This window comes from Alternaria triticimaculans, assembly GCF_023758025.1.
Source record: "Alternaria triticimaculans strain BMP 0046 chromosome Unknown scaffold_20, whole genome shotgun sequence".
Lineage (NCBI taxonomy): Eukaryota > Fungi > Ascomycota > Dothideomycetes > Pleosporales > Pleosporaceae > Alternaria > Alternaria triticimaculans.
The window spans coordinates 295,063-319,842 of record NW_026055977.1 but is presented as its reverse complement, the minus strand read 5'-3'; the positions used below and the strand labels follow the sequence as shown (position 1 = coordinate 319,842).

Genomic DNA, 24,780 nt, shown 5'->3' with positions numbered 1-24,780 from the left:
CAAGAAGATGACGCTGTGCTGGCGGGTGCTTGCATGATGCGTCGAATATTCGGACGGTGAAACGGTTGGCGATCCTCAAAGCTTCGGCCTCGTGGCGGTGGCCCGAACAAAGAAGACTAAGCCGCTTTCGCTGTTGGCCCCTGCGTCAGCGCCTGCAACAACAAGTGCCACACGAAACACGACATCTCACCCACACCCCTTCGCCTCCCACCAGGCTGCACTGTTCTCTTTGATATGTTTCCTACGTCTTGCATAGCGTGAGCATATCCGGAGTTTGTCTTTTGTTGCGAAACGTTATTCTGCGTCTGGCTGGTTCTCCTGTCTTCGCCACCGCCGCCCACGGTTCTTACAGGCTGCCTGGCCCAACGAGCACATTCTCATTACAAGCACATCCGCATTCCGGACACGTATTTCACTCGGCACCGTTAGCGGAGTAGATTAAGAAGACCTCTTTACGTTTGGAAGACTCCTAATCCTATTTGATACATTCCTGGGCTGTCAATACCCTCAACTCCGAGGTCCTAGCAAACCCATCGCCACTGTAGCTTCAGATCTCCAAAAACATCGTGCTGCACACCTTCGGAAGGCGCCTTCAAGATGGCAGCGATAGATTTTGCGCGGCTGCGCAACCAAACGATGGCCGATGGCTTCGACAGCGAGGTCACGGTCAACACCCGGGCTTTGATAGACAAAGTTCTAGCGCGTTACTCCAGCGAGCACACAACCTTGCGAGAATTGATACAAAATGCTGCAGATGCGAAGGCAGATCAAGTCATCATCAAATTCGAGACCGACCCATCTCTTACTGTTCCTACACCTCAAGGCGCCGATGATCCCATTCTACTGAAGCACATCATCCAACATCACACTCTCAAGCGACTCGTTGTTAGCAACAATGGTCAGCCATTCACGCCCGCGGATTGGAGTCGTTTGAAAAGCATCGCGGACGGTAATCCGGACGAAACGAAGATTGGGGCTTTCGGTGTCGGATTCTACAGCGTGTTCGCCGATTGTGATGAGCCCTTCGTCGTTTCAGGAGACAGGACTATGGCGTTTTATTGGAAGGGTAATATGCTTTCAACCAAAGCCGCCCCAGTACCGGCTGAACATGAATCGAGAGACACCATCTTCATGCTGGAATACCGGCAAGCAAAAGTCGAATCTGCGTCTTACAATCCATCAAAGCTTCCGAATCTGCCCACGTTGTGTCAGTTTCTGGCCACGAGTCTCACATTCGTTGGTTTGCAAAGTATCGAGCTTCACGTGGACGACTACGTCGTTGCGTCGTTCACCAAGAAGATCTCACCCCCAGAAATGGTACGTGTGCCTAATGGACTGAAGACCGAGACCGAAGGCGGCTTGATGCGGGTGACTGATGTCACGCAACAACACTCTCAAATTGATGCGGCCTGGATGAACGTCATTGCTACTGCTCAGATACCCCCAAAGAAAGCTGCCGACCTCGTACAACAAGAAGTTCGCAACGCAGGTACTTCATTACGGAGTTTCTTCTCAAAATTCGCATCAGCGCCTCCTCCGCCGCCCACAAAGAACGTCAAACCCGCGGCCGAGAAGACCAATACTATTGAAGAGATAGCAGGCGATTCGACTGGCACCATCTTCTTGCAAGTATGCACTGTGGTGGCAGCCACTAAAGTCTCACGAAATTTCGCTGCGGAGATCGAGCGCGCAACTAAGAAGTCACCTCCGAAGACGACTAAAATCGCTCTTTTAACTTGTCCATACCAGGATCCATCAGCCACGTTGGCTACGGGCTCTGGCAGTTCAGCTGCGCTTGCCGACAAAATCTTTGCAGAAGTTCTTCCGACAAAATCTGGACGAATCTTTATTGGATTTCCGACTGCCCAGACGACGGGCTACCTTGCGCACATCTCTGCGCCATCTCTCATCCCGACAGTTGAGCGCGAGAATGTCGACATGAACGCTCGCTACATTTCTACCTGGAATATCGAGCTTCTGCGCGTTGCAGGGTTAGCCTGTCGCATCACCTATGCAGCAGAATTGGCAGCTTTGCAGACCCAATTCGGCAAAGAACCCATGGAGACCTTGATCACGAAGACTGCTTACGTGTTCAAACAATACACGGCCAAATCATCGCACCCTTCCACATCACTTGGAGATAAGATCGACGAGGCGTTCTGGAATTGTTCGAAGGAACGATCCATCGACATCCTTTCGACCAAAGGTGTCATGTCCAGTAAACGTGTGCGTATGCCTGCAGAAACTCTCAGCTTCCTAGGAGAAGTACCCATGGTCCCACAAGAACTCGCGAATGCAGCAGTCGACTTCATGCTCAATTTACACAATCGCGGTTTCATCACAGAGCTCACAATGCAGGATATCCGTCAGGGATTAGAATCACGAGCACTCAGCGAAGATGAACTCTCCGAGTTCCTCAAGTGGTGTGGATCTAAGCTGGAAAGCGGCGAAATTGATGTACCCGGCTCTCGTAGCTTGTTCGAAAATACAGTCGCCAATATCGACATTGAGCCAGAGAAGAACTCTGGCAGGATACTCGCTTTGGGCGATATTAGCACGTTCGTTAACCCAGCGCGTATCGGCGCACATCTACCTCTTCCGCCAGACACTATTCCTTTCTCCTTCACCAGAGGCATGTCGATCAAACAACTGCAGCTCTTCGGCTGGGTGGAGCTATCGATGGTTCGCTGGCTACGACACATGACAACACGGCCGCAGCTAGACGAGTTCACCAAGGATGAGAATCTTGCTCTCTCTGTGCTAACGCTGACATCTAAGTGCTGGGAACAACTCGATGGAAATTCTAAGGAGACGGTTGTCAAGATCTTGACCCCACACTCGATCCTGCCGACGAAGATGGGCATGCGGCGACCGGCGGAGTCGTACTTCCCTACTGTCAAGCTGTTTGACGATCTGCCAACTGTGACACCGTTTGCAGGCTCGAAGGAGAAGTTCCTATTGGCGCTCGGTGTTCGGAAGACTATCGATCTTCCTATGGTGTTTGATCGAATGCGCAGTCGCGACGCGCAGCAGTCGGAAAAGTCTGAAAAGCCGACTTGGAATCATGTTGACCTTATCCGCTACTTCGCGTCGGTCATAAACGAAATACCTGCGAAGGATCTTAGTCGTCTACAGCAGACAGCGTTCTTGCCGGGAGAAGGTACTCTAGCAAAACCTGGCGAGCAGTTCAAAGCTTCAGATCTTTATGCCCCCGACCCGGCTATTGTAGCTCTAGGCCTGACTCAGATCAAGCTGCCTTTCGAATTCAAGCCCACTACACGAGAAGGTGTATTGCTACTGCGTCTTGGACTACGACAGTGCCCAGATTCCATCACCGTCGCAAATATACTCCATCGTGCCGGTCAAGCCAAGGATCTTCAGCTGTACATGCGTGCGATGGATTACCTGTTGACAAACTACTACAAAAATAACTACGCTGTGGAGCATCAGAAGTTCGCTGCCCTCACCCTCCCGATTTTACCGACAGAACAGGCTCCTTTCCCGGCGTTGGTTGGTCCGTTCCAGTGCTACACCAATGAGCACGCAGCATGCCTAGGATTTCCCATCCTAAGAAGCGATCTTCGGAGCCATGCCGAGAAGCTAGGGGTACAGCGTGATCCGAGCATAGGCCCATGTGTTCAATACCTCATGAAGACACCTCCCAAAACTAAGCTCGATGCAGAAATGCAGTTTGCTTATCTTGCCTCGCGCGGGTCCGAACTAGACCAATACAAAGGGCTCATACAGAACCTCGCGACTTCCAACATCGTACCAATTTTTCGGAAGTACTACCTTGACCCCGCTTGCAGCGGATTCGAAGATAGATCCAAGAATCAGACTGGCAAGACCGAGATGCGCATCCATCATTACGATCCACCCGAGCATGTGTTCGTGGGTCGTGATCAAGAGTACCGTGGCATCCTCGATTACGTTCACTATGGCGCGGAAGCCACAGTCTTCCTTCTCAAGGTCGGCGCGAAGCATGAGCCCACTACTCATGATCTGGCGTACCTTCTCGCCAAGAACCCTGCCCGCTTCCTCAACACCATTGGACAAGAGAAATATCTCGATCTGCTGAGAAAGCTGGCCGAGCATGCTCCGAATCTGTGGAAGGATAAGGATCTGGTCAAATCACTCATAGCATCGAGGCTGCTTCTTGGCTACCGCGATATCAAAGAGGATAGTAAGAACGTCGCTGATGCAGGCGAAGACGACATTGATGATCTTGATGAGGACAACGTCCATCGCGAGTGGTCGCTCAACAAAGCTGGCGAGATCGTGATTATCGATAACGTCAACTATATGACACGGTTCCGCGACTTCATCATCGCAGCCCCACAGGAAGAGCTTCTCGAGGAGTTCTACGCTCGATTCGGAGTCCAGAAAGTCTCGGAGCTGGTCAAGACTGACCAACGCATCGGCACAGTAGCGCGCGACCAGACACCTGCTCAAGATCTTCGACGAGACATCCTGGAGCGCGTACGTCTCTTCCTTCACGAGTACGAACGCGATGCTTCTTCAAAGGCTATCAGACATGACGCCAAGTGGCTGGGTTCTAATTTGACGGTGCAATGTGTGTCGGATATCTCCATCCGTTATTCACTAGCGGAACGCAATGTCGCAACATCTTCACGTAAATCGGCTGTTATCATCAAGGTGCGTGGTACAGGGTACGTGCTTAGCATCACGCCGAAATACGATCTGTACGAGGTGTCAAGCGAACTGGTAAGATTGCTTGTATCGCGGCCGAAGCGCAACGACGCAATCGCGCTAGAGCGCATCTTGACTGAGCCTCTACGACGACTCCAGCAAAAGGGTATCAACGTCGAGCGCATCCTGCGAAAGAAAGAGCATGAAGCGCGTATTGCCAAGCAAGCCGAGCAAGAGCGCGAAGAAGAGGAACAGCAGCGAGTTGCCGAACAAGCCAAGTCTGGTCACGTCAAGTCTGAAGAAAGAGAGAACATTCCACCTGAGACTCCCGAAAAAGGCAAGCATATGCCTGGTGCGTTTGGTAGTCCAGAGGGTGGCATGGAGATCGCCAATCACGGCCGTCAACCAGAGGAGCAGGGTCTCATCAACAACTGGGCGAAGAAGCTCGGTTTCAAGAACGCACCTACCGCACCCTCCTCTTCCTCCAAGGGTACAGACGGTCCCCAGATCAGTCGCGACATCCAAGCTACGAAGTCGAACATCCAGAATGCCATCAAGGAATGTCGGCCCACTGGTATGGAAAACATCAACACCAAACATCACCAGGACCCGACGGAACTCGATCGTGGAGGTTACTGTACCGGCGAACAATGGGAGAACCTGCACAAAGCGTTTTCGGTGCCTTTCTCTGGCCGTCACGTCGACATCTACTATGGCCGCGACGAGACTGCACCGCTCACCGACCTGCAATCTCACCTCCAAAAGTTCTTACCGCTCATTTTTGGCCTGACTTCAATCTTCAGCGTCAACCCTGCGGCGGTAAACATCTTTCTCGACAAGAAGTCTAACACGGTGGCGTTCAACATGAATGGTAGTCTGTTCTTCAATCTCGCTTGGTTCATTGCCCTGCACAGCGACGGATGCCAGACTAAGGAAGGGAAGCTCACAGCTCTGGACAGTTGGTTCTGCACGTACTGTCACGAGCTTGCGCATAACCTTGTGGCCGACCACAATGCGCGACATAGCTGGTACCAGCAGCAGATCATCATAGAGTATAGTCAGCAGTACCGAGCTGCACTGGAGAACTTTACACAGGGTCTTTTGATATAGACGGGGCATGCTTATTACACGGATATACAGGTAGAGTTGCGCACTTCGGAGTCTGAGTAGTATTGCATTATTATTATCTCGAATACGATTAGACGCTCTCCTACCCTCCAATCTATTTACTTTGTTGTTGATCTATTTGATACCCATCGTCTTATCATCGTAAACGGTGAGATAAGTGTACTCACAGTAACTTGGGCATATTATTAGGTCGTAGGTGTTTCGTGCTCGATTACTCACTAATCCATCAGCAAACGGTTCACCCCGAACCCCGACGTCCCCGCCCCATCGCAAACGCGTGGACCACTCGCGTCTCTCACCGCAGTATTACCGCAAAATCTATCCTCACGACGCAGGTGAGTACCGACCGGGCAATGTCTCCATCGGACTATCGTGTTTGTATTGCAATAGAGGCGTATATAAACCTCTTTTACTGCTCCTCTCCTTCTACTTTCCACTCTCTACCCACTTCTCATCCCTTTCCCCAACATCATCAACTTCAGGTAGCCCACAAAGTCCCTATACATCTCACTGCCTCGATACTAACTCGAAACCAGCCAAAATGAGGTTCACCACTCTCTGCCTCACCGCCCTAGGCTTCATCGGCCTCGCCATGAGCCAAGGCAGCGAGACAACCCTAACAACAAGGCCATGCAACAACCCCAAGTACTGCACTACAGTACGCACTCCACCAGCCCGCTCCAACGTCTACACCTCCAAGGAAACCACCGACTCCACGGAACTCACCCGCACCATCACCGCGCACCGCCGCCAGCTCACCGTAGTCGAGTCTCACACCCGAGCCAGCGTCCACACCTCCAAGTCCATCAAGACGCACAAGCCTCCAAAGCCGTCCAAGACCAAGACCTCCGGGGACTCGGAAATCCCTAAGCCCTCCGAGGGTTTCGATGATTCGGTCAAGCCGACCCGGATGAGCGTCACCGCTCAGCGTCGCCAGGCCCTGCCAACTACTGCGACTTGCACTGAGATCACCTCTTGGGACTCGAAGACTTATGCGACTGCGATATCTACGCATATTCAATGCGGACCAGACAAGTCTAAGCCTACTTGCTCTACCTCGTATGAGTGTGGATGTCACTCCTCCGCCTTTACGAGAGACGATAATCCTGATATACATTTTTGCTGGCCCATGGCGACTAGCACTATCTTCCCCCCGGACTACGGCGGTGGACGGTCTCAGCGGTGGGTCGCGAGGCAGGCAAGGGCCACTCATGCGCCTAGACTTGCGTCTCAGGATCTCGGAGGTCGGTCTCAGCGTCTTGTTGCCAGGCAAGCAGTGCCGACATCAACTTGTTCTCCGGGCCATGTTGGAAGCGACTGCAGCGTTGTCGTCTCGCCGCCTAAACCGACGAAGTCTTGTCCTCCGGGTTGGGTTGGGCCTGACTGCCCTTTCGCAAGTCATGTTCCAAGCACCCCGACGGCTACGGCTACCAGAGATATTTACGCTCGTCAAGAGGCTGAAGCGGGTGGGAAGCCAGTCTACGTTGTCACGGTCACCCACGTTAAGCGTGTAACCGCTCGTCAAGAAGCTGGACCGACTGATTTAGTCGAGGTCATGACGAACACGAACACGAACACTAAAGAAGCTGGACCCATTGACCCGATCGTTGTCATCACTGTCACTAAAACTCACGATATTAATGAACGTCAAGAGCCTGAGCCGACTGACCCAGTCTACGTCGTCACAGTCACCGATATTATCGCTACTACCGCCCATCAAGAGCCTGAGCCAACTGACCCAATCTACGTCGTCACGGTCACCAACACCCTCGCTACCACCGCCCATCAAGAAGCCGAACCAACTGACCCAATTTACGTCGTCACAGTCACCGACACCGACGCTGCCAACCCACTTCAAGAGGTTGAACCGACTGACCCAGTCTACGTCGTTACCGTCACCGCCACCAACGCCGTCAACGCACGCCGAGTTCCTGACAAAATTTCTGCTTCCATTGAGCCTCAGATGACGGCAGCCAATTACGGATGCCCACCAGGTACTTGTGGATCAGCTTGTCGTTCCGGTCATTACTGCAACAAACTGTTTGGTCGTGTCGCTGCTGTGGAGGATGGTGTTTCGAAGGAGCCGTTGGCTTCCGAGGAACCTGTGCCTACGAGGGGGGGTTAGATGGGGATGGTATGGAGGGGGAAGGTATGAGAATCTTGAGACTTTGATCGAAAGGAGTGGTATGGTGGTATGCGGAAAGAGTGTGAAGATGGTGGACTGAGGTCTTTGCTAGTCTAGCTACTCACCTCTAGCACAGGACCAAAAGACACTTTACTCACCTTTATCACTGGCAACGAAAACACGTGATAAACCTGCAACGAAATGCAATTCTCGGCGATACTATCCAACGCTATGCTAACTTTCAACAAAAGGGTATAATGCTTTTCTCCAACTCAAAAACCGTTGCTCAATCTCTTTCAATTCCTCCCCCAACAACCAGATCATGCCTTCTCGTCCTCCATTTCCTTGGCTTCGCGCCTCCTCCGCCACACCGGCCCCATCTTGATCTCCAGCAACATAAGCGGCATCAACAAACAACAAATACCGCCCCAAAACGTATACGTCCAGCCATCGCCCCACGCACTCGCCATGCGATCGATGATAGACACCAAGATAGCAGCCAGGGAGCAGCGCACCAAATTCGTACACGCCGTCGCGCCTGAGCTACGGGACTGCAGAATATCGATGTTGAGTGTCATGGTAGTGTTGAGAATACCAATCGACGTCCAACCTAGCATAACGCCCAGAATGAGGGGAACAGCGATGTGAGCCTTAGCCTGTATCGTCCAACCCCAAGCAATGACGCAGACGATGAAGAGGGAGAGGTAGAAGGGCATTATGCGTAACCGGGCGTGTTCGATGGTGAAGTTATCACCACACCGCTCTTTGATGCGCCGATACTCCCAATCTAACATCTTGCCCGTCATCGTAGACCCCAGAATCATGCCCGCGCCGACAGGCAAATAGCAAAGCCCCAGCACCGTCTCCGACAGCTCCGGGTATATCTTTGCGAAAGCCGAAGAAATGGTGGCGGTGATTGTGTAATTGACAGCGTAGACCAGGCCGGTAAAAGTGAGCAAGACGATGACATCAGGGTACGTAAAGAGCACAAAGGGATTAACAGAGTGCTTAGCCTTAGCGCGGGAATCCGGGTCGAAAGCTTGTTTCGTTGCTTTTTGGCCGACGATAGGGAGGATAGCGCGTTGGAGGCGGGGCACAGGGATACTGCCATTACCCGCAATGCTCCTCAGGGTCTCGGGGAGGAAAAGCGCGATGCACAGCAGGCAAACAGCCACCATGATGACGATGGACCAGAAGATAGATCGCCAACCTAGACCCTGCGAAAGTGCGCCTCCGATTGCAGGTGCGATACACGGAGCGAGCATAGGACCGAGGTTGAACATGCCAAAGTAGCCGCCTCGTTCGCGGCTCGTGGATATATCGCCTATGACGCCTGCGCCAAGGGCGATGGTGCTGGCGCTGCCGCCGGACTGGAAGCAGCGCAGGAAGAGGAGCAGCCAGAAGTGGCTGGTTGGACAGAGGGCTAGGCCGATGGACGAGGCGACGAGGATGCTAAGACATACCAGGTAGACGAGGCGGCGGCCGTAGCGGTCACTGATGGGGCCCCAGAGCATAGGGCTGATTCCTTGGAAGACTAGGTACACGGTGACGGTTTGGTTGATGGCTTCGGAGGTTTGGTTGAAGGCGCGGGCGAGGGTTGGGATGGCTGGGAAGTAGATGTTTGCGGGGAGGGGGCTGAGGTGGTGTTAGCTACTGTTGTTGTATATGTCTTGACTTGAGATGAAAGGGAAGAGTGTACCTATAGAACCCCGCCAACGCGACCATGGCTACGATGAGCCATTTCTCTTTGCTGGTGTATATGCTATATGGGACTTCGACTTCACCTTCTACCGGCAGCTCAGGTGCAACAGCAGCCTCGTCGACCGGTATGGGTTCACGCTTGTTCTCTTCGTCGGCAGCCATAACCAGATTCCAAATATGAGCGCAGCAGAAGGAGATGAGCGAAGAGGGACAGCCTCATGCAAGGCGACGCCGCAGCGTCTCAACGCCCATGATAACTAACATCACTCTCCCCGAGGACGCTACACGCCCTCGTCGGAGTATCAAGCACCGCACGCAGTGTGGTTGGACGAGTGTCGCCCATCTCGGTCAAGACCGTGGGGAAGGTCCGGCAGACCGGCGAGAAGTCGGCAAGCGCGTCTATAATCAGGCCATTGCGCAGCGCAGCAAGCATGCAGCCGACAAGACCTCATGCACACCACGGCATACGCATCGCACATCCACCTCCGTCATGGTCGGAGTAGCATCCTCAAGCTACGGATGCAGACAGTCAAGGCGCGGTTATTAGACGGCTATCATGCGGTTGTCGGCTTAGCAGCGCGCGAGGTGGGCCAGATCGTCATGGACCCTTTGTTGTGGGATGCGTGCATTCGTGCATTGAAACGATTTTGCAGCGCTCGGTGCCGAACGGGTGCGCGTCTAGCCTTGCCGGGCACAGGATGCGCGAACCAGAAATGTCGTGTTTGCAAAAAATCTCTGTTGGCGATAGTCGCAAGCCCGCCACTATGGGGTAAGCAAAGAGTCATAACGACGTTGTACTGGGTGGAGCAAATGATTCAGGTATATAGTCGCGCCGGGCCTTATCGCATCACACGACTGAGCAGTTTCACACTATTAACTTCGCATTGCAAGCCGTAGACGGACATAGCGAGTGGGTCGTCAACGGCGTCTGTACCATCATCTCGGGTCCCTTACGCACGACTGACAAACTTTACACGCGCAATATCTCGGGGTGGAGCGGCGAAAACGGTGCTGCGAGCCAAGAGACCAACGGGTCCGGGAAAAGAGATGGCAGACGCCCCGAATAGAGGTGTAGGGAGTAGCAGGGTGGGGAGTGGTGCTCCTTCGCGGGAACAGGAAGACATCAAGCGGCCGAATCTCTCGGTTGGGGAAGTCGCGGGAGTGGAGCAGCAACATGGCGATGTCACGGTGGGCAAGCACGAAAGAGTTGGAGGGTGGAGAGGGGTGCTGAGTTTTCTGGAAAAGAAAGGTGATGTTGAGCTCAGAGGGTGTACGCCTGTGCCGTATGAGGATAGGACAGAGACGCAGTATTCAAAGATCTTCACGCTTTGGTTTTGCATGAGTTGTAATCCCTTGCCGTAAGTGGTCAATTGAGGAGAGGTGGCGTTGCATGATGGCTAACGGGTATGCAGTGTGACTTTTGGCATGGTGGGCACAATGTCTTTTGCTCTTAGTCTGAGGGACGCGGCGCTGGTTATTCTTTTCTTTACCCTCGTGTCGACGGTGCCGGTGGCGTACATGTGTACGTGGGGGCCGAAGACGGGTATGCGACAGCTGGTCCAGGCGAGGTTTTCCTTCGGGAAATACTTTGTTTCTCTGTTGATATTGCTCAATCTTGCAACGCTGACGGGGTTCTGCGTTGTCGATAGTGTCATTGGTGGTATGGCGCTGTCGGCGGTGCAGGACGGGGCAACCATCAACGCCACGGTGGGTATCGTCATCATCGCCATATTGTCGCTGGTCATCTCCTTCTGCGGCTTCGGAGTATTGCATCACTATGAGCGCTGGGCATGGATCCCAGCATTGGCCGCACTCATTATTGCGGCAGGATGCGGGGGTAGCAGTCTCAGCCAGCAAGTCGCAGCACCTGCTGCTACCGCGTCACAGGTCCTCTCGTTTGGCGGTCTCGTGGCGAGCTTCATGCTTCCATGGGCTGCACTTGCGAGCGACTTCTCGACGTACATGCATCCCAAGGCTCCTCCGTTCCGGATCGCACTCTACACCTATACCGGTCTTGCGCTGCCTACGATCCTACTGATGACGCTCGGTGCAGCGATGGGAGGTGCGACGCCAAACATTGCCTCATGGCAGGCTGGGTACGACGTCAACGCAGCGAGTGGTGTCCTTGCAGCCATGCTTCAGCCAGCTGGCGGGTTTGGTCGCTTCGTCACAGTCGTGCTTGCCTTTAGCATGTTGGGTAACCTGTCGGCAACGATGTACAGCGTAACACTAAACCTGCAGATGCTCCTTCCCTGGCTCTTCCGCATCCCGCGCATCTTCTTCAGCATCGTCATTACTGGGATCGTAATTGGCGTTGCTGTCGAGGCATCCGCGAGCTTCTTCCTCAACCTCGAGAACTTCATCGGCGTCATCGGGTACTGGAGTGCGGCCTTCATTGGCATCGCCATCACCGAACACGTGCTGTTCCGACGCAGCAGCTTCATGGCTTATACCGAGGATGAAGAGGCGTGGGACGAGCCGAGCAAGCTGCCACCCGGTTTCGCGGCAATTGGCGCGTTCCTGCTCTCCTTTGGCCTCATCATCCCGTGTATGGGACAGATTTGGTGGACAGGACCCATCGCGGAAACTACGGGCGACATCGGGTTGGAGGTAGCAGTTGTGCTGGCAGCGGTGCTCTATGTACCGTTTCGGGTAGCAGAGAGGAGGATATACGGGAGGTAGTTACAAAACAATTCAGTAGTAATGACCAATCAAGACTGACGATTACATGTTTGTTGTGCAGTGCATGAGGCGAGGAGATTGCACATGTTGGTAGTTTGGAGAGGATTACCGCATGCGACTAGATCGGGGGAAGTTGTTGCCTCGGTTGTACGTCTTACCCCGGAAATGCTTGGTGACGTTCACAAGCCAGCCGGAGCCGCAGCTCAAATGCGGAGACGCAGACCATCCGAAGAGACTTGAAGCTGCTTCCCTTTTGATACCCTTTCCTTCACTGTTTATCCTAACCTTCCCAATCTCATCGGCTTGCCGACTGCTCCTTCCTCCCGTCGCGACAACCGCCCGCTTCCCCTCTTCAACTCCCGCGCGACCAGACTCTGCACTCGACCATGTCTCAAACACAGGAGAAGGCGCAGGAGAAGCTCATCGAGTCGACTTCCTCGGTGCCACAGAGCACGGCGGCCCAGCAGAGCGACAATGTTGCGCATGCGCTGGCTGGCGCTGGTGGAGGACTGCTGTCCATGGCCCTGACGTATGCGCCATCGCGACAAAGCGATGCGGGCTGCTAACAACCCCCAGCTACCCGCTCATCACCCTCTCTACCCGCGCCCAGGTTGAATCCAAGCGCGCGCAGTCGTCGACGCTCAATGCCGCGCGCCGCATCATCAAGCGCGAGGGTGTCGCAGGCCTCTACGCCGGTCTCGACTCCGCCCTCTTCGGCATCAGCGTCACAAACTTCGTCTACTATTACTGTACGGCAACACACTTCTAAAGGATACTTCAAAGTACTGACGGCATCAGGGTACGAATGGACCCGCTCCTTCTTCGAAAAGGCTGCGCTCAAAGCCGGTCGCGCCTCCTCCAAGCTCACCACGGTCGAGTCGATGATGGCAGGCGCCCTCGCCGGCAGCGCAACCGTCCTCATGACCAACCCCATCTGGGTCGTCAACACGCGCATGACGACGCGCAAATCCGAAGCCTCCGACGAGTCGCTCCCGGGTGCACCCACACCCGCGCAGAAAGCGCCATCGACGCTTGGCACGCTCTTCGCCCTTGTCCGCGATGAGGGCCCCGCGCGCCTGTTTGCTGGTGTCATGCCGGCGTTGGTCTTGGTCATCAACCCGATCCTCCAATACACTGTGTTTGAGCAGCTGAAGCAGATGCTGGAGAAGCGGAGGAGGGTCACGCCCAAGGATGCCTTCTATCTTGGTGCTTTGGGCAAGCTATTGGCTACCAGCATCACTTACCCGTACATCACTGTCAAGAGCAGGATGCACGTTGCGGGCAGGGACGGGCCGAGGGAGGACATGTTGACCACCTTCAGGCGCATCATCAGGGAGGAGGGATACACTGGCCTTTATGGAGGTATGTGGAGAACGATTCGGAGGAGTACAGCCAAGGTGCTAACCAATGCTAGGTATCGGACCAAAGGTCACCCAGAGTGTCATTACCGCCGCCTTCCTCTTCGCTTTCAAGGACGCCCTTTACGCCTACACGATCCAGGCTCGCAAGAAGCTTGCCATGCGCAAGGTCTAGGGCGTACCTCGAACTGGTACATCTCGGAGATGGTTGCCGTCGCAGTCGCAGCTGTATATCGGGTTAAGTCGCGACCCGTAAAAGAAGGTCGACACTAAGGAGGACGATGGAGAGTCACATTGGGCTATAAGCACTTGCTGGAGCATTGTTATCACGGTACGTGGAGGGACCACGAGGCTTCAAAATGTATATACCAGGAGTTCCACGAATCACTATTATTGAATTGGAATGTCATGCTCATAGTGTACAGCAATTCGATGCGCCTACAACATGTTGATGCAAAAAAGACAGACTTTTTAGCAAAAACATACAACAGCGGGGATTCGCTAGTGGTCAGCCACCTAACTACTAATCCGCCGGTACAATGCTTGTATATGGCTGAGCGGACGGGAAGCCTAATTCTCATTGTCCTATGGTCGTATGTGAAGGAGTGGGAATCTTCACGAGCTATGAAATGACCAAAAAGATCTTTTCCATTATCTGATTTAGCGATGCTATCGAAAGACAAGGCGGATAGCATCCCGTCTCTCCGCTTATCGCGTCATCAGGCCCTCTGGCATGCAATCGCCTGCTGCGGGGTACTCTAATCGAGAGGTTGTCAACGCCCTACTATTGCATCTTACACATGTACCTGCAGCTTGAATGTGCCCTAGGGCGCACAAGACATGTAGGATTGGGCTGTGTTTATAGCGATGGAGGTATAAAGGAAGTATTCACCATCTCATCTCTGTCTCCCTCTTTTGTCTCGAGACCGGGATAACACAACTTCGCAAACATGAGTTCGCAGCCGTTCACGCTAAGGTGGGGTATCTTGGGTACGCACAACCAAGCCTGATTACACACGATGAGAGAAGGCTAATGGATTTCAGCAACGGGGGGTATAGCAACAAGTACAACACCCTCATCTTCCTTAACCTACCCATCCTAACACCACTCCAGCATTCACAAAAGACCTCCTCATCAACCCCCAAACCCGCGATGCCTCCGATATCCGCCACGTCGTCGCAGCAGCAGCATCATCCACGTCGGCAACCCGCGCCACCTCGTTCCTCACCTCCGTCGGCGCACCCCCCACCGCACGCGCCTACGGCTCCTACACCGATCTCGTCTCAGACCCAGACATCGACATCATCTACATCGCCACGCCCCATTCCCACCACTACCAACTTGCCCGCCTCTGTCTCAACGCCGGAAAGCATTTGCTCGTTGAGAAACCTATTACTGTGAACGCGGCGCAATGCCAGGAACTGAGGAAACTGGCGAGGGAGAAGGGCAGGTTCATGATGGAAGCCGTGTGGACGCGTTTCTTCCCTCTTTCGCGGGAAGTCTGTTCCATCATACAAGAAGGGAAATTGGGAGCTATCAAGCGCGTCTTCGCCGACTTCAGTTTCTGGAATGATGTGCAAAAGGAGTTTGGCACGCAGCATAGGATGGTGAATCCGGATCTCGCTGGTGGTGCGTTGTTGGATTTGGGGATTTATAGCCTAACGTGGCTGTTTATGGCGTTGTATCATGTGCAACCGGAGGGAAAGAGGCAGGAGCCGGTTGTGAGTTCGGCGGTTAGTAAGTGTGAGACGGGCGTTGATGAGACGACGACTGTGCTTTGTCATTTTCCGGGGTCGGGGGCGCAGGGCGTGGCGGGGACGAGTATTGTTGTTGCTACGACACCGAACGCCGAGCATCCTAATCCTGGGGGTGATGCGGTGAGGATACAAGGTACACTTGGCGACTTGACGGTGGATTACGCGCCGAGGCCAAGGACGTATACGTTAACGCCTGCTGCTAATGAGAAAAGAGGGAAGTTGGCGGACTTTGAGTATCAGGTCGTTGATAAGTTCAAAGAGATCCCCGGGGGTGGTCATGGTATGTTTTGGGAGGCGGACGAGTGTGCGAGGTGTATCCGGGATGGCAAGCTAGAGAGTGAAGTGATGGGCTTGGAGGAGACGGAGGTGGTTATGCGGGTTATGGATCAGGTTAGGAGGCAAGGGGGTGTTGTGTATCCGGATGTGATTGAGAGTACGGAGTCGCCGCTTGAGGGGTTTGGGGTGTGAGGAATGGAGGTGATTTGGGTAAGAGGTGTTCATTGAGAGATTGTAACTTTCTAATTGAGCTCATTCATGTTGAGTCGCCCGATGATGACGGTGATGTATGTTATGGGCCGCCACCCTTCGCGCCTTGCCCTGTCAACAGTAGAATCCGTCTTCTCTTTTCCTAATTAAGCAACGGGCCCAAATCAGGAAAGTCCAGTAGAGCGTCCCTCAAGGGATGCGCAACCACACCTTTCATGCCCGTGAAATCCTCCAAATGACCTCGAGCGTAATGATATTCGGGCCATTGGTGGCCATTAAGGTCGACGTCATAAGGATCCCCATCAGCATTAAGGACCTCGGAGCTAGGCTTGATGATGAGGACTCGTAGCTTAGATCCTCGGCCGGCCATGAATCTGAGGATCTTGTTGGCATAGTCTTGCATGAGGGCTTGGCAAGAGTAGACTTGTTCATTCATAGGTACTGATTCGGTTTCGTAAACGTCGCCAAAGTTGACCGTCGGGAGATTGAGGATGCGGAACGCGTTCAATACGGGGTGTGTGGAGACCACGGCCTGGGATCTTATTAGCAAATCCGACATGTGTGATGGGACCCGACGCATACCAGCATATCCGCGAATTCTTCTTTTGGGTGAAATCCAGTTCCAAGTTCTGTGATAGTACCTAGATCGCAGGCTGGCATATTGACCGCCAGATACTTCAGATGAATACAAGCCCGTAGTACAGCCGTCATCTCTGTGACAGTGAAATGGCTGCAGATCTTCGATTTTCCAGTACCAAGCATGAGACATTCGAGCGTCTGGCAATGTGCCAAGATGCATTCTTTGGCAACGAAGCCATGTCGAGAGAGATCCAGCTGGAGATCCTCGAGCTTAGGGCAGACCTTGAGCAGTGATTCTATGGCCTTGACTGAGTTCTCTGGCTCTTCGAGTTGGTATGGAAGAATGATGTAAAGATCAGTGAGTTCGCCGATGCCGGAAGTATAGTATGAAGACAGTGACTCAATGAAGGCTGTAATGTTGTCGCACGAGCTTATTCGTAGACAAGATAGTATGGAGAGATCAAGACTCTTCGATATCGCCCGGTCTCCCCTTTTACCCAATCTTAGTTCGAAGAGTCGTAGGCTTGTAAGTTTCGAGAAGAGTGGAATGTTTTTGGCATGATGAAGTATCCCGCACAGAGAGATCAACTTCTTTCCACGATCGGACATCGAATACAGATCTAGGTTGTCTATCCTTGGATGATTTTCGGAGATGGAGTTGAGGCGCTCGAAGATACGCTCTTCCGACGAGCTACGGGTTGCTATCCATAACTCAATAGACTTGACATCGCGCAATGATGAATTCATCCATGTGTGGTGTTCTCCAGAGTCAAACCTAGACGATCCTGGTTGCCCGAGTGTGGTGAAATGAGTCAAAACTTCAAGGACTTCAATTTTTCGTTGAGACTGCAAGAGATGTTGTAGCGTGAGTGTGCTCAGCTGGCAAGAGCACTCGAAAGTCCGAATGCGATCCCGTGGAATTGCTGCTAGTACCAGTCGCAAGTTGTCTTCTAATTTAGATGAGCTGCTTGAGTCAGAAACTTCCAGTTCTCGAACGTGGCTGGCAATCTTTGAATCCGGATGCATCAATGTCGCAAGAAGACGAGGAGTGAGATCGTAGAACCGCGCCTCGATTCGTTCCCACATCATGGGTGCTATGAGATCTCTACATGCGCGACTAACGAGATAGATGCTACTCTGGTCAGGCTTTGATCGAATCTGCTCAAGCTATTAGTCCTTTTCTTAGATAAGGGAGCCGCTGCCACTTACTAAGGAGAACACATTACAGACCATTTCATTCGGCAAGTCGGTGAAGGTCGCATGCGCCATGTTGTTTATGTGTACACGGGGACCAGCCGGGCATCTACGGTGTCATTAATAAGAGCAGGAAAGAATTAGCAAGCAGAGTGAGAGCAATCGAGGTCAACGCACGTGGCTCCTGCGAAGTTTGCTCAAGCCCACGTGTACCGCCAAGACCTGTAGACGCAAAAAGGGTCCACCACGGCAGGTAGGCACAGAAAGGAGCGCAATCTTACTCAGCCATGTCTTAGTCCATGCAGCTTGGAGGTAAATACTGCACCCTCTCTCTTATGAATCCATTATCAGTACCGTCGGCGCAGTGCCTTTGTACGCCAGATACTGGATGAGCAAAGTCGTCATCCACCGAGTGTGGGTAATCTTTAGGCTCGTACTCAGTATTTGCACAGTGGTTCTTGTCGTGCCTGACAATGCCTTCCCTAACATGTTGTGATGACAGTCTTCGCGAGCAGTGCCACGTCGCACCTTCCAACCGCATACCTCACCTTTGCTGACACCTCACATTCTCTCAAGCTCCACTCTCTACTTTACCGTATCCAGGCCTCATCACGTCAGTAGCATGGCGCTGAAACGACAACAGGCGACGCGGCTACCTGCCCTGGAGTTCATCAAGCGTATGCGATTCGGAATCCCACCATATAACGACGATGACGAAGATAGCAGTGCCTACACTCTGCTTCTCGGCTGTGAACCAGAAGATAACTTTAACTTCTAGGAGACGAAAGAGCCAGAAGATGACTGTATTGCTGTTGACAAATGGCCTCCGATAGCACCACCTTTAGTCAAGCAGGTCGAGTGCCATTTGCGCAGCCGCTCGCGTGACATCGGCGTATGGCACACTGCACAATTCAGCCACAGGTTGCAAAAATTGTGGTACGGGCTGGATAAGTCGAGTCGTGCTTCAATCTCTTCCTCGAGCCCAAGTTCTTGTAGTAGCGGGTGAGCCTCTCCCAAGGAACACCATCGCGAAGCGTTCGTGTCGTTAATCGCAAGAACCACTGGCCTCGTAACCATAGAAACTCGTTGCTTCTTCCGCTCTGAGCTGCATTGTGGTGTCGCCAGGGCGAGAATCTGGTTCAAGAGCGCCGGGTATTCGACGAAGATGTTCCGAACGTGCACTTGCACTATCTCCGTCGCATCTGCTGAGTGTTAATACGCGTACATATATATTGCGCTTTGGGGAAATGGAGGTTCTTCGAGCGAAGAGGCGTTCGTGAGCTCTTTTAGAGCAGTAGTGAAGTTGGTCCAGTTGTTCTCAGAAACAGGGTACGTTGTCGGCGGCGGCGCTTGATGACGTTTGAAGGCCCTATTTAACCGTCAGCATAGATAATCCACCTGCCCATGCCCCACCACGTTGAATTAGTGTTCTTTTCCACTTTCTCCTAGCAGCTAATATCAGAAAAAGACTGAATAGGTCTGCAGACTACGTTAAGTTAGACCTTGCAAAGTATGTGACCTAACATCAACGTAGGATCCAGGCCACGGGGGTGTTGGGTGTTTTTCTAGGTTGACGTGCTACCATGCCCTCTGATCAAGTCGAATTCATCACGCTTCTGACAGACTACTACGAGTTCTGCAACCGAGTATTCTGGGATGACTCAGTCGTAGTCGAAGCTCCTAAGGATGGCTGGCCATCAATCACACAATCCACCATGGCCAACCTAAACAAGACTGATGCAGTCATCGACTTGCTCCGCCACATGCCTTTTGTAGACTTTGTTGAGCCAGACAAAGCCTACGGAAAGCACGTCATCATGAAGAACACTCGCATCCAGGATTACCGCAGCGATGCGATGCAGAAACGAATCCGCGACGGCGATCTCGAATACTACGTTGAACCTATAGGCGATCCCTTACCGCCATCATGTATCTCTTTCGGTAACAGCAACGGGCGTAATGGCTACAATCTCGTCATCAACACGGCCGATGGAAACGTCTACTGGGGAGAACCTTGCGGCCTGCCCGACGAGCCAGCGCCAGAGCTCAATGCCGTGGTGCAGGAGCGCTACGCCGAAAACGAAACCGAGCGTTGGCGGCAGGGCTTCAACGTCTATCGCCCACGGGATTTTTTTGCGCTCTGCAAACAACGATTCGGCGAGCTCCGCTGGATCGGTCTCCAGACGGATATTATCGAGGCGGTACCGATGTACTGGGAGCCTGATGACGCGGACGACGAGTTCAAGTCGCTTGTGCGCAAAATGAAAATAGCTGGGTGGCCGGCAGACGGGCAAGGACGGGACTGGGACCGAGAGGCATTTCAAGCGGCGCTTGAGGTGTATAGCGATGAAGAGGACGGGGATGTCGTACAGGCGGCGACAGAAGCGCTAGACGATACTCACGTTCGCTAGATATTTGGCGTTAGTATGGAAGGGTGAAAGGACTGTGCAAGCCAAGATTGTCCGCGCACTTCGTCCGGAGATCCAGCTGCTCTCAACACAACACGGTGCGACGTCGAGATTTATGACCGAAATCAATGAGCATGAAGTCTTCGAGTGCCTCATAGAACGAGCCTCTGCCGTCGATTCGCCTTTGCTATTCAATATTTTCGCTAGGAAAGAAGATTGGAACCCATTTCTGGGATACTGGCTGGGCGTAACTGGTGTTCACGGCCGGGATCTTGCTGTGAGGCGGTTGACGAGCCTCACGACGCCTTGGTCGGTCTTCTGTCACACCTGCATGCTCTTGTCAGCACATCCCTGATACCCAGAATCCTTTTCGAAATGCAACGTACCAAGGCGGAAACATTGCCGACCAATTCGAGCTGTAAATCAGTAAGGTTTCTGTGCGTCATGGCTGGATGTGGAAAGTTATCGGGGGCAGGTGCAGAGAGATCTCAGGTAGCAGCAGCGTCGATGAGAAGAGAGAAAGGTGTGTCGCGAGAAAGGTAGGAAGAACGCGCAGCTCTTGCCGTGTTGGCGTGCTGCCGAGACTTGTTGAAGTGAACAGGGTCCTTCATCCTTCTTACGATAGAGCGCATACTGGGTTTTACTCCGACATAGTGCACGCTGAAGCATACTTTACCCTCTTGATTTGCATACTACGAGTTACAATACAGTTTTAACCCCACGATAGACATTAGCTAGAGAAGCGCCTGAGGATGAAGTCGCCAGGGTAGTTCCTCGATATCTTCTCCATCTCAACGCGCGCTGCACCTACTAGATTGCTGCCCGAATTATCTCGAACATTTCCGCGCGTGTGGATATACCAAGGCCAGAAATAACAATCTTCCATCGGCATACCTTCTTCAAAATCATCTGTGTCAAAGGATTCGACTAGGAGGAGTCTCGGGACTGTACCATACTGCGACATGTGACTGAAGATCTGATCGCCGTAGTGTTTCATGGCAGCCTCGCACGACGCACGGAAGCTGCGTTCCTCCATCAAAGGCGTCTCTTCAAATGTCTCCGAATCATAAGAAAATGTGATATCAGGCTCGCTCAGTATTTCCATGGTATGAAGACTGGGATGTGCGGCACATTGTTCCTACGATGCCAATCAATAAAGATACCAATACAAAAAGGACATTACTTACTAGTACATCTTTGAAAGCGGCACAATCCCGCTCACTTGCTTTGAATTGAAATTCGTTCCCGAGCTCTGTGATATGTCCGAGATCGATAGGTGGCAGATTGATGGCCAGTCCTCTGAGCTTTGTGCACGCCCTCAAAATTACCCCTACTTCGTCTCCCGAGTAGTAGTGCGACTGAGAATCCGGAATTCCGTATTGGGATTTTTCGATAATGACGTTACGAAGCGTTTCAGCGTGAGGCAGAAGACAACTTTTGTCGACAAGTTTGCCGTTGGAGAGGTGTAGTTCGAGATTCTCAAGTCTAGCGCAGCAGACTTTGAGGAAGTTTTCAATGGATGTTGTGGTCTCGACCTGCACTTCGTCTTCAACACCGTTATCTAGGCGGATGCACAACTCCCTTAATTTACCGGGTGTCTCAATGTACGATTCTGAGAGACTGTCGAAGAACAGCGACATCGAGCTGCAGTCCTTGAGATGCAACTTCTCTAAACTTGTAACGTCGAAGTTGTGGGAGAACTGATATAAAGCATCCGGTACCAAGCTCATTGCCTCCATTTTGATCGATGTCAGATTGGAGAATAGGCGACTCTCCGGCGATAGCGAGAGCAGTTCTTGTAATGAGATCGGAGGGTCACAATCGGCTGACAAGTTCAGCCTTTCGAGACTAGGGTAGAGGTCGATAAAGCTCTGCAGATTCCGGTGGTTCTTCTCGACCTCTTCTTCCTCGTCTTCCTCTTCGCGCTCTAGAAGAAGACTAATCTCCTTCAGTTCAGGCGTCAGCGATGCAACCCACGCGCGGTATTCCCGGGAAGCATAATGATAGTCACTCGTCGAGCCAAGGCAGGTAAATGGAGTTACTGCATAGAATTTCTCGAGCTTGGTCTGCGATCGCAACAATTGCAAGAAAACCTCATGCTGCATGTCGCCATAGGCCTGGAAAATGCGGAGTTTATCGCGTGGAAGTGCCAAGATCAACGACTCGAGACGGTTTTCCGCATCCTCATCCGTAAAGTCCGCAAAGCATAGATTCCGTACATGTGGGAGGATCCCAGAGTTAGGATCTAATAACGTCGTCAAAGAGCGGCCAGGGGAAGAGCCTTGGTGATCACCCAAGTTGAATTCAAGCTTTTCCCACAAGATAGGGGCCATAAGCTCCCGCCATGAGCGGCTGACGAGACACACGATGCCTTGATCTTTCTTTTGCCGGATCTAATAGATGTATTAGCGCTTTCTGGCTAGCAGAGCGGTAATGCCCGAAACTTACGAAAGCGAAAACATTGACAATCAGCTCAGTCGGCAGATCGGAGAACGTTGCGCTCGCCATAGTGGTGTGGAATCGTGAGCGCGGATTGCTACGAAGCTAGGTAGTGAAAGGGGGGAAGTTTGCGCGTCGCGGGTTGACGGCTCAGCATGAACATGGCTCGTGCGACGACGCGTCAATGTGTTGCCCCACCAACAGAAGGATTCAAGCAGGGAGAACTGCTCATCGTCGAACGTTCCCTGGAGCTTGCATAGTATGCGGGTGTCATGAGGGCGTTGCAACTGCGACACCAACTACAGTGAAATGATGGGATGAAAGTGCAAGGTCGAATCGGGGTCGCAAGTGTGTAGATCAGGAAGTGAGAAGGACGGGGCCAGAGCGCCAACGCGGCAACGTAGTGGGAGGCAAGAGCGAGTAAGCACGACGCGCATCTTGTAGGAATCCAAGTCAAGTATGAAGGCAACAGTTGGAAACATCATCAATCTAGCTCAGAGGCTGTCGCTCCGGCCCTGAGGACCTCGGGACGGTGTGCCATACTATCACGTGACGTCGCGGCAACCTGGCGACCTTCGAAGTTCGAGCAGTCCAAAAGCAAAGACACACACCCAGAGTATCACCAACCATAATCCCACTTCACTGAAGAGCGCCAGCCTGTATGCATAGATACCGCGATACATTAGGGCGGGTATAGACGCATTCGAAGTAGTAGCAACAACCCGAGGCTTGCCCGCTCGCAGTCGCGCCTTCCCATGCAACCCTCAGCTGCCTACATACTCAACTCCCACACCGAACGCATCTTCAACATCCCTAGTATTCGCCACTAACTACAGCGTTCCATCAAATACTCGACCCCGCCATACGCATCACAAGCGACTCTTTATCATCCTGCGGATATCTATCTGTATGCACCGCCATCAACTCCCTCTTTCCTCTCGCATCGCACACATAACCTTTGTTGAACAAATATGCAGGCCATAGGCACTCATCGAATATTTGATAAGTGATGCTAGGCCGGGTGTCGAAGAATAAGGGTGCGGTACCGCATTTCGCCATGAAGCGCATGATCTCCGTTGCGAAATTCTGGTACAGGACGCGGGCTAATCGGTGTTCTGAGGCGCTGAGTGAGTCGGGGTTGTGTGCTATCTCGATCTCTCCGAAATTTGGGAGGTTCAACATGCGGAGGGTGTGAAGCGGGGTGTGCTGGGCGAGTACGGCCTGATAAGGTTATTGTTAGCTGGATGTATGGACACGGATATTGAGTGAGTGATTCTGTGACTTACGAGCATGGCTTCGAACTCGGTCTCTACATGTGTGAGACAGTTTTGGGGTCTTCCCAGTCTGAAGTCATGAGCTAGATCGATAAGGGGTCCTAGGCTCACGTCAGGGAGATTAATGGCGACGTCTGCGAGCTCTGTGCAAGCGTTTAGAATCGCTTTGACGTCTTCCACGGCAAATGAGCGCCCTCCCCTCTCCTCACCGGTACCCAGTTCGAGTGACTTAAGCTTAGACTGAGCGATGATAGCGTCTTTGTTTATCAAGGCATGGCGCGACACGTCCAAGGTGAGCTTGTCAAGCTTGGGACCAGTCTCGAGGAAGTGTTGGACAGCCTGGATGTCGCTGTAGGGATGGGGTGAATGGAGAGGGAAGAAGATCTCCAGATCGGAAAGATGGGAAAGATACCTGCCGTCACTGTTGGCGCGTTGTACCAGGAGGTTATCTAAGAAGGGGGCCATGTCATTGCAGCCAATCAGTGACAATGTGCGAAGGTTAGCAAAGTTCATGTTCCTGAAAATCGCCTTGTGGCTCATTCCAAGGTCGATAAGCTTCAGACGGAGGGTAGTGAGACTTGTCAGAATCGGCTCTTTTATGTCATGCTGTAGGACGTGTTGCATGTCCAACCGGTCGAGTGGACGATCGTCAAAGAGCGTGCCCACTATGGACAGGGTCTGCAGCTTGGGAACGTATGTGAGAAGTTTGCGGTAGTACTCAAAAGAGTTTTTCGCAACCTTCGGATGGCAATGAACATATACAGCTAGTCCAGTGAGGTCTTTCAGGGGAGGCTCCATCGAAGGACCAGCTGTGTGGAGAGAAAGTGGCCCCTTGCCCGTGAAGGCCTCGTCGGGCCTGATGCGGAAGTTCAATTCTTTGAGCTTCCGCTGGGATTTGAGGAGCATATGGATGGTATGACGGCTGGGTCTCAACCTGGTGGCCATGAAGTGCGTGATTCGGTCGCGAGGTAGGGACGTTAACAGTAGACGTAATTTGT

The 24,780-nt window shown here is 52.7% G+C and overlaps 10 protein-coding genes across 10 annotated transcripts; 6 read left to right on the top strand and 4 right to left on the bottom strand.

Moving 5' to 3' along the window:
• Positions 1-597: 597 nt before the first annotated feature.
• On the top strand, positions 598-5,760 carry J4E78_009407 (uncharacterized protein; the record flags this gene model as incomplete). Its single annotated transcript, XM_049369998.1, has 1 exon — positions 598-5,760. The coding sequence occupies one exon, from the start codon at positions 598-600 to the stop codon at positions 5,758-5,760; it is 5,163 nt and encodes a 1,720-aa protein (XP_049218307.1).
• A 559-nt stretch (positions 5,761-6,319) lies between these two features.
• Positions 6,320-7,903, top strand: J4E78_009406 (uncharacterized protein; the record flags this gene model as incomplete). Its single annotated transcript, XM_049369997.1, has 1 exon — positions 6,320-7,903. One exon carries the CDS (start codon positions 6,320-6,322, stop codon positions 7,901-7,903), a length of 1,584 nt encoding a protein of 527 aa, XP_049218306.1.
• A 320-nt stretch (positions 7,904-8,223) lies between these two features.
• Positions 8,224-9,766, bottom strand: J4E78_009405 (uncharacterized protein; the record flags this gene model as incomplete). Its single annotated transcript, XM_049369996.1, has 2 exons — positions 8,224-9,538; positions 9,603-9,766. 2 exons carry the CDS (start codon positions 9,764-9,766, stop codon positions 8,224-8,226), a joined length of 1,479 nt encoding a protein of 492 aa, XP_049218305.1.
• An 885-nt stretch (positions 9,767-10,651) lies between these two features.
• On the top strand, positions 10,652-12,286 carry J4E78_009404 (uncharacterized protein; the record flags this gene model as incomplete). The annotated part of the gene is made up of 2 exons (XM_049369995.1): positions 10,652-10,962; positions 11,017-12,286. The coding sequence occupies 2 exons, from the start codon at positions 10,652-10,654 to the stop codon at positions 12,284-12,286; spliced, it is 1,581 nt and encodes a 526-aa protein (XP_049218304.1).
• Positions 12,287-12,672: 386 nt separating this feature from the next.
• Positions 12,673-13,819, top strand: J4E78_009403 (uncharacterized protein; the record flags this gene model as incomplete). The annotated part of the gene is made up of 4 exons (XM_049369994.1): positions 12,673-12,815; positions 12,863-13,035; positions 13,085-13,648; positions 13,701-13,819. The coding sequence occupies 4 exons, from the start codon at positions 12,673-12,675 to the stop codon at positions 13,817-13,819; spliced, it is 999 nt and encodes a 332-aa protein (XP_049218303.1).
• A 775-nt stretch (positions 13,820-14,594) lies between these two features.
• On the top strand, positions 14,595-15,383 carry J4E78_009402 (uncharacterized protein; the record flags this gene model as incomplete). Its single annotated transcript, XM_049369993.1, has 3 exons — positions 14,595-14,634; positions 14,759-15,274; positions 15,358-15,383. The coding sequence occupies 3 exons, from the start codon at positions 14,595-14,597 to the stop codon at positions 15,381-15,383; spliced, it is 582 nt and encodes a 193-aa protein (XP_049218302.1).
• A 647-nt stretch (positions 15,384-16,030) lies between these two features.
• Positions 16,031-17,214, bottom strand: J4E78_009401 (uncharacterized protein; the record flags this gene model as incomplete). Its single annotated transcript, XM_049369992.1, has 3 exons — positions 16,031-16,420; positions 16,471-16,877; positions 17,145-17,214. The coding sequence occupies 3 exons, from the start codon at positions 17,212-17,214 to the stop codon at positions 16,031-16,033; spliced, it is 867 nt and encodes a 288-aa protein (XP_049218301.1).
• A 2,030-nt stretch (positions 17,215-19,244) lies between these two features.
• J4E78_009400 (uncharacterized protein) lies at positions 19,245-20,072 on the top strand (the record flags this gene model as incomplete). Its single annotated transcript, XM_049369991.1, has 1 exon — positions 19,245-20,072. One exon carries the CDS (start codon positions 19,245-19,247, stop codon positions 20,070-20,072), a length of 828 nt encoding a protein of 275 aa, XP_049218300.1.
• A 727-nt stretch (positions 20,073-20,799) lies between these two features.
• On the bottom strand, positions 20,800-22,577 carry J4E78_009399 (uncharacterized protein; the record flags this gene model as incomplete). The annotated part of the gene is made up of 3 exons (XM_049369990.1): positions 20,800-21,126; positions 21,257-22,462; positions 22,518-22,577. The coding sequence occupies 3 exons, from the start codon at positions 22,575-22,577 to the stop codon at positions 20,800-20,802; spliced, it is 1,593 nt and encodes a 530-aa protein (XP_049218299.1).
• Positions 22,578-23,351: 774 nt separating this feature from the next.
• J4E78_009398 (uncharacterized protein) lies at positions 23,352-24,727 on the bottom strand (the record flags this gene model as incomplete). The annotated part of the gene is made up of 2 exons (XM_049369989.1): positions 23,352-23,729; positions 23,795-24,727. The coding sequence occupies 2 exons, from the start codon at positions 24,725-24,727 to the stop codon at positions 23,352-23,354; spliced, it is 1,311 nt and encodes a 436-aa protein (XP_049218298.1).
• Positions 24,728-24,780: the final 53 nt, after the last annotated feature.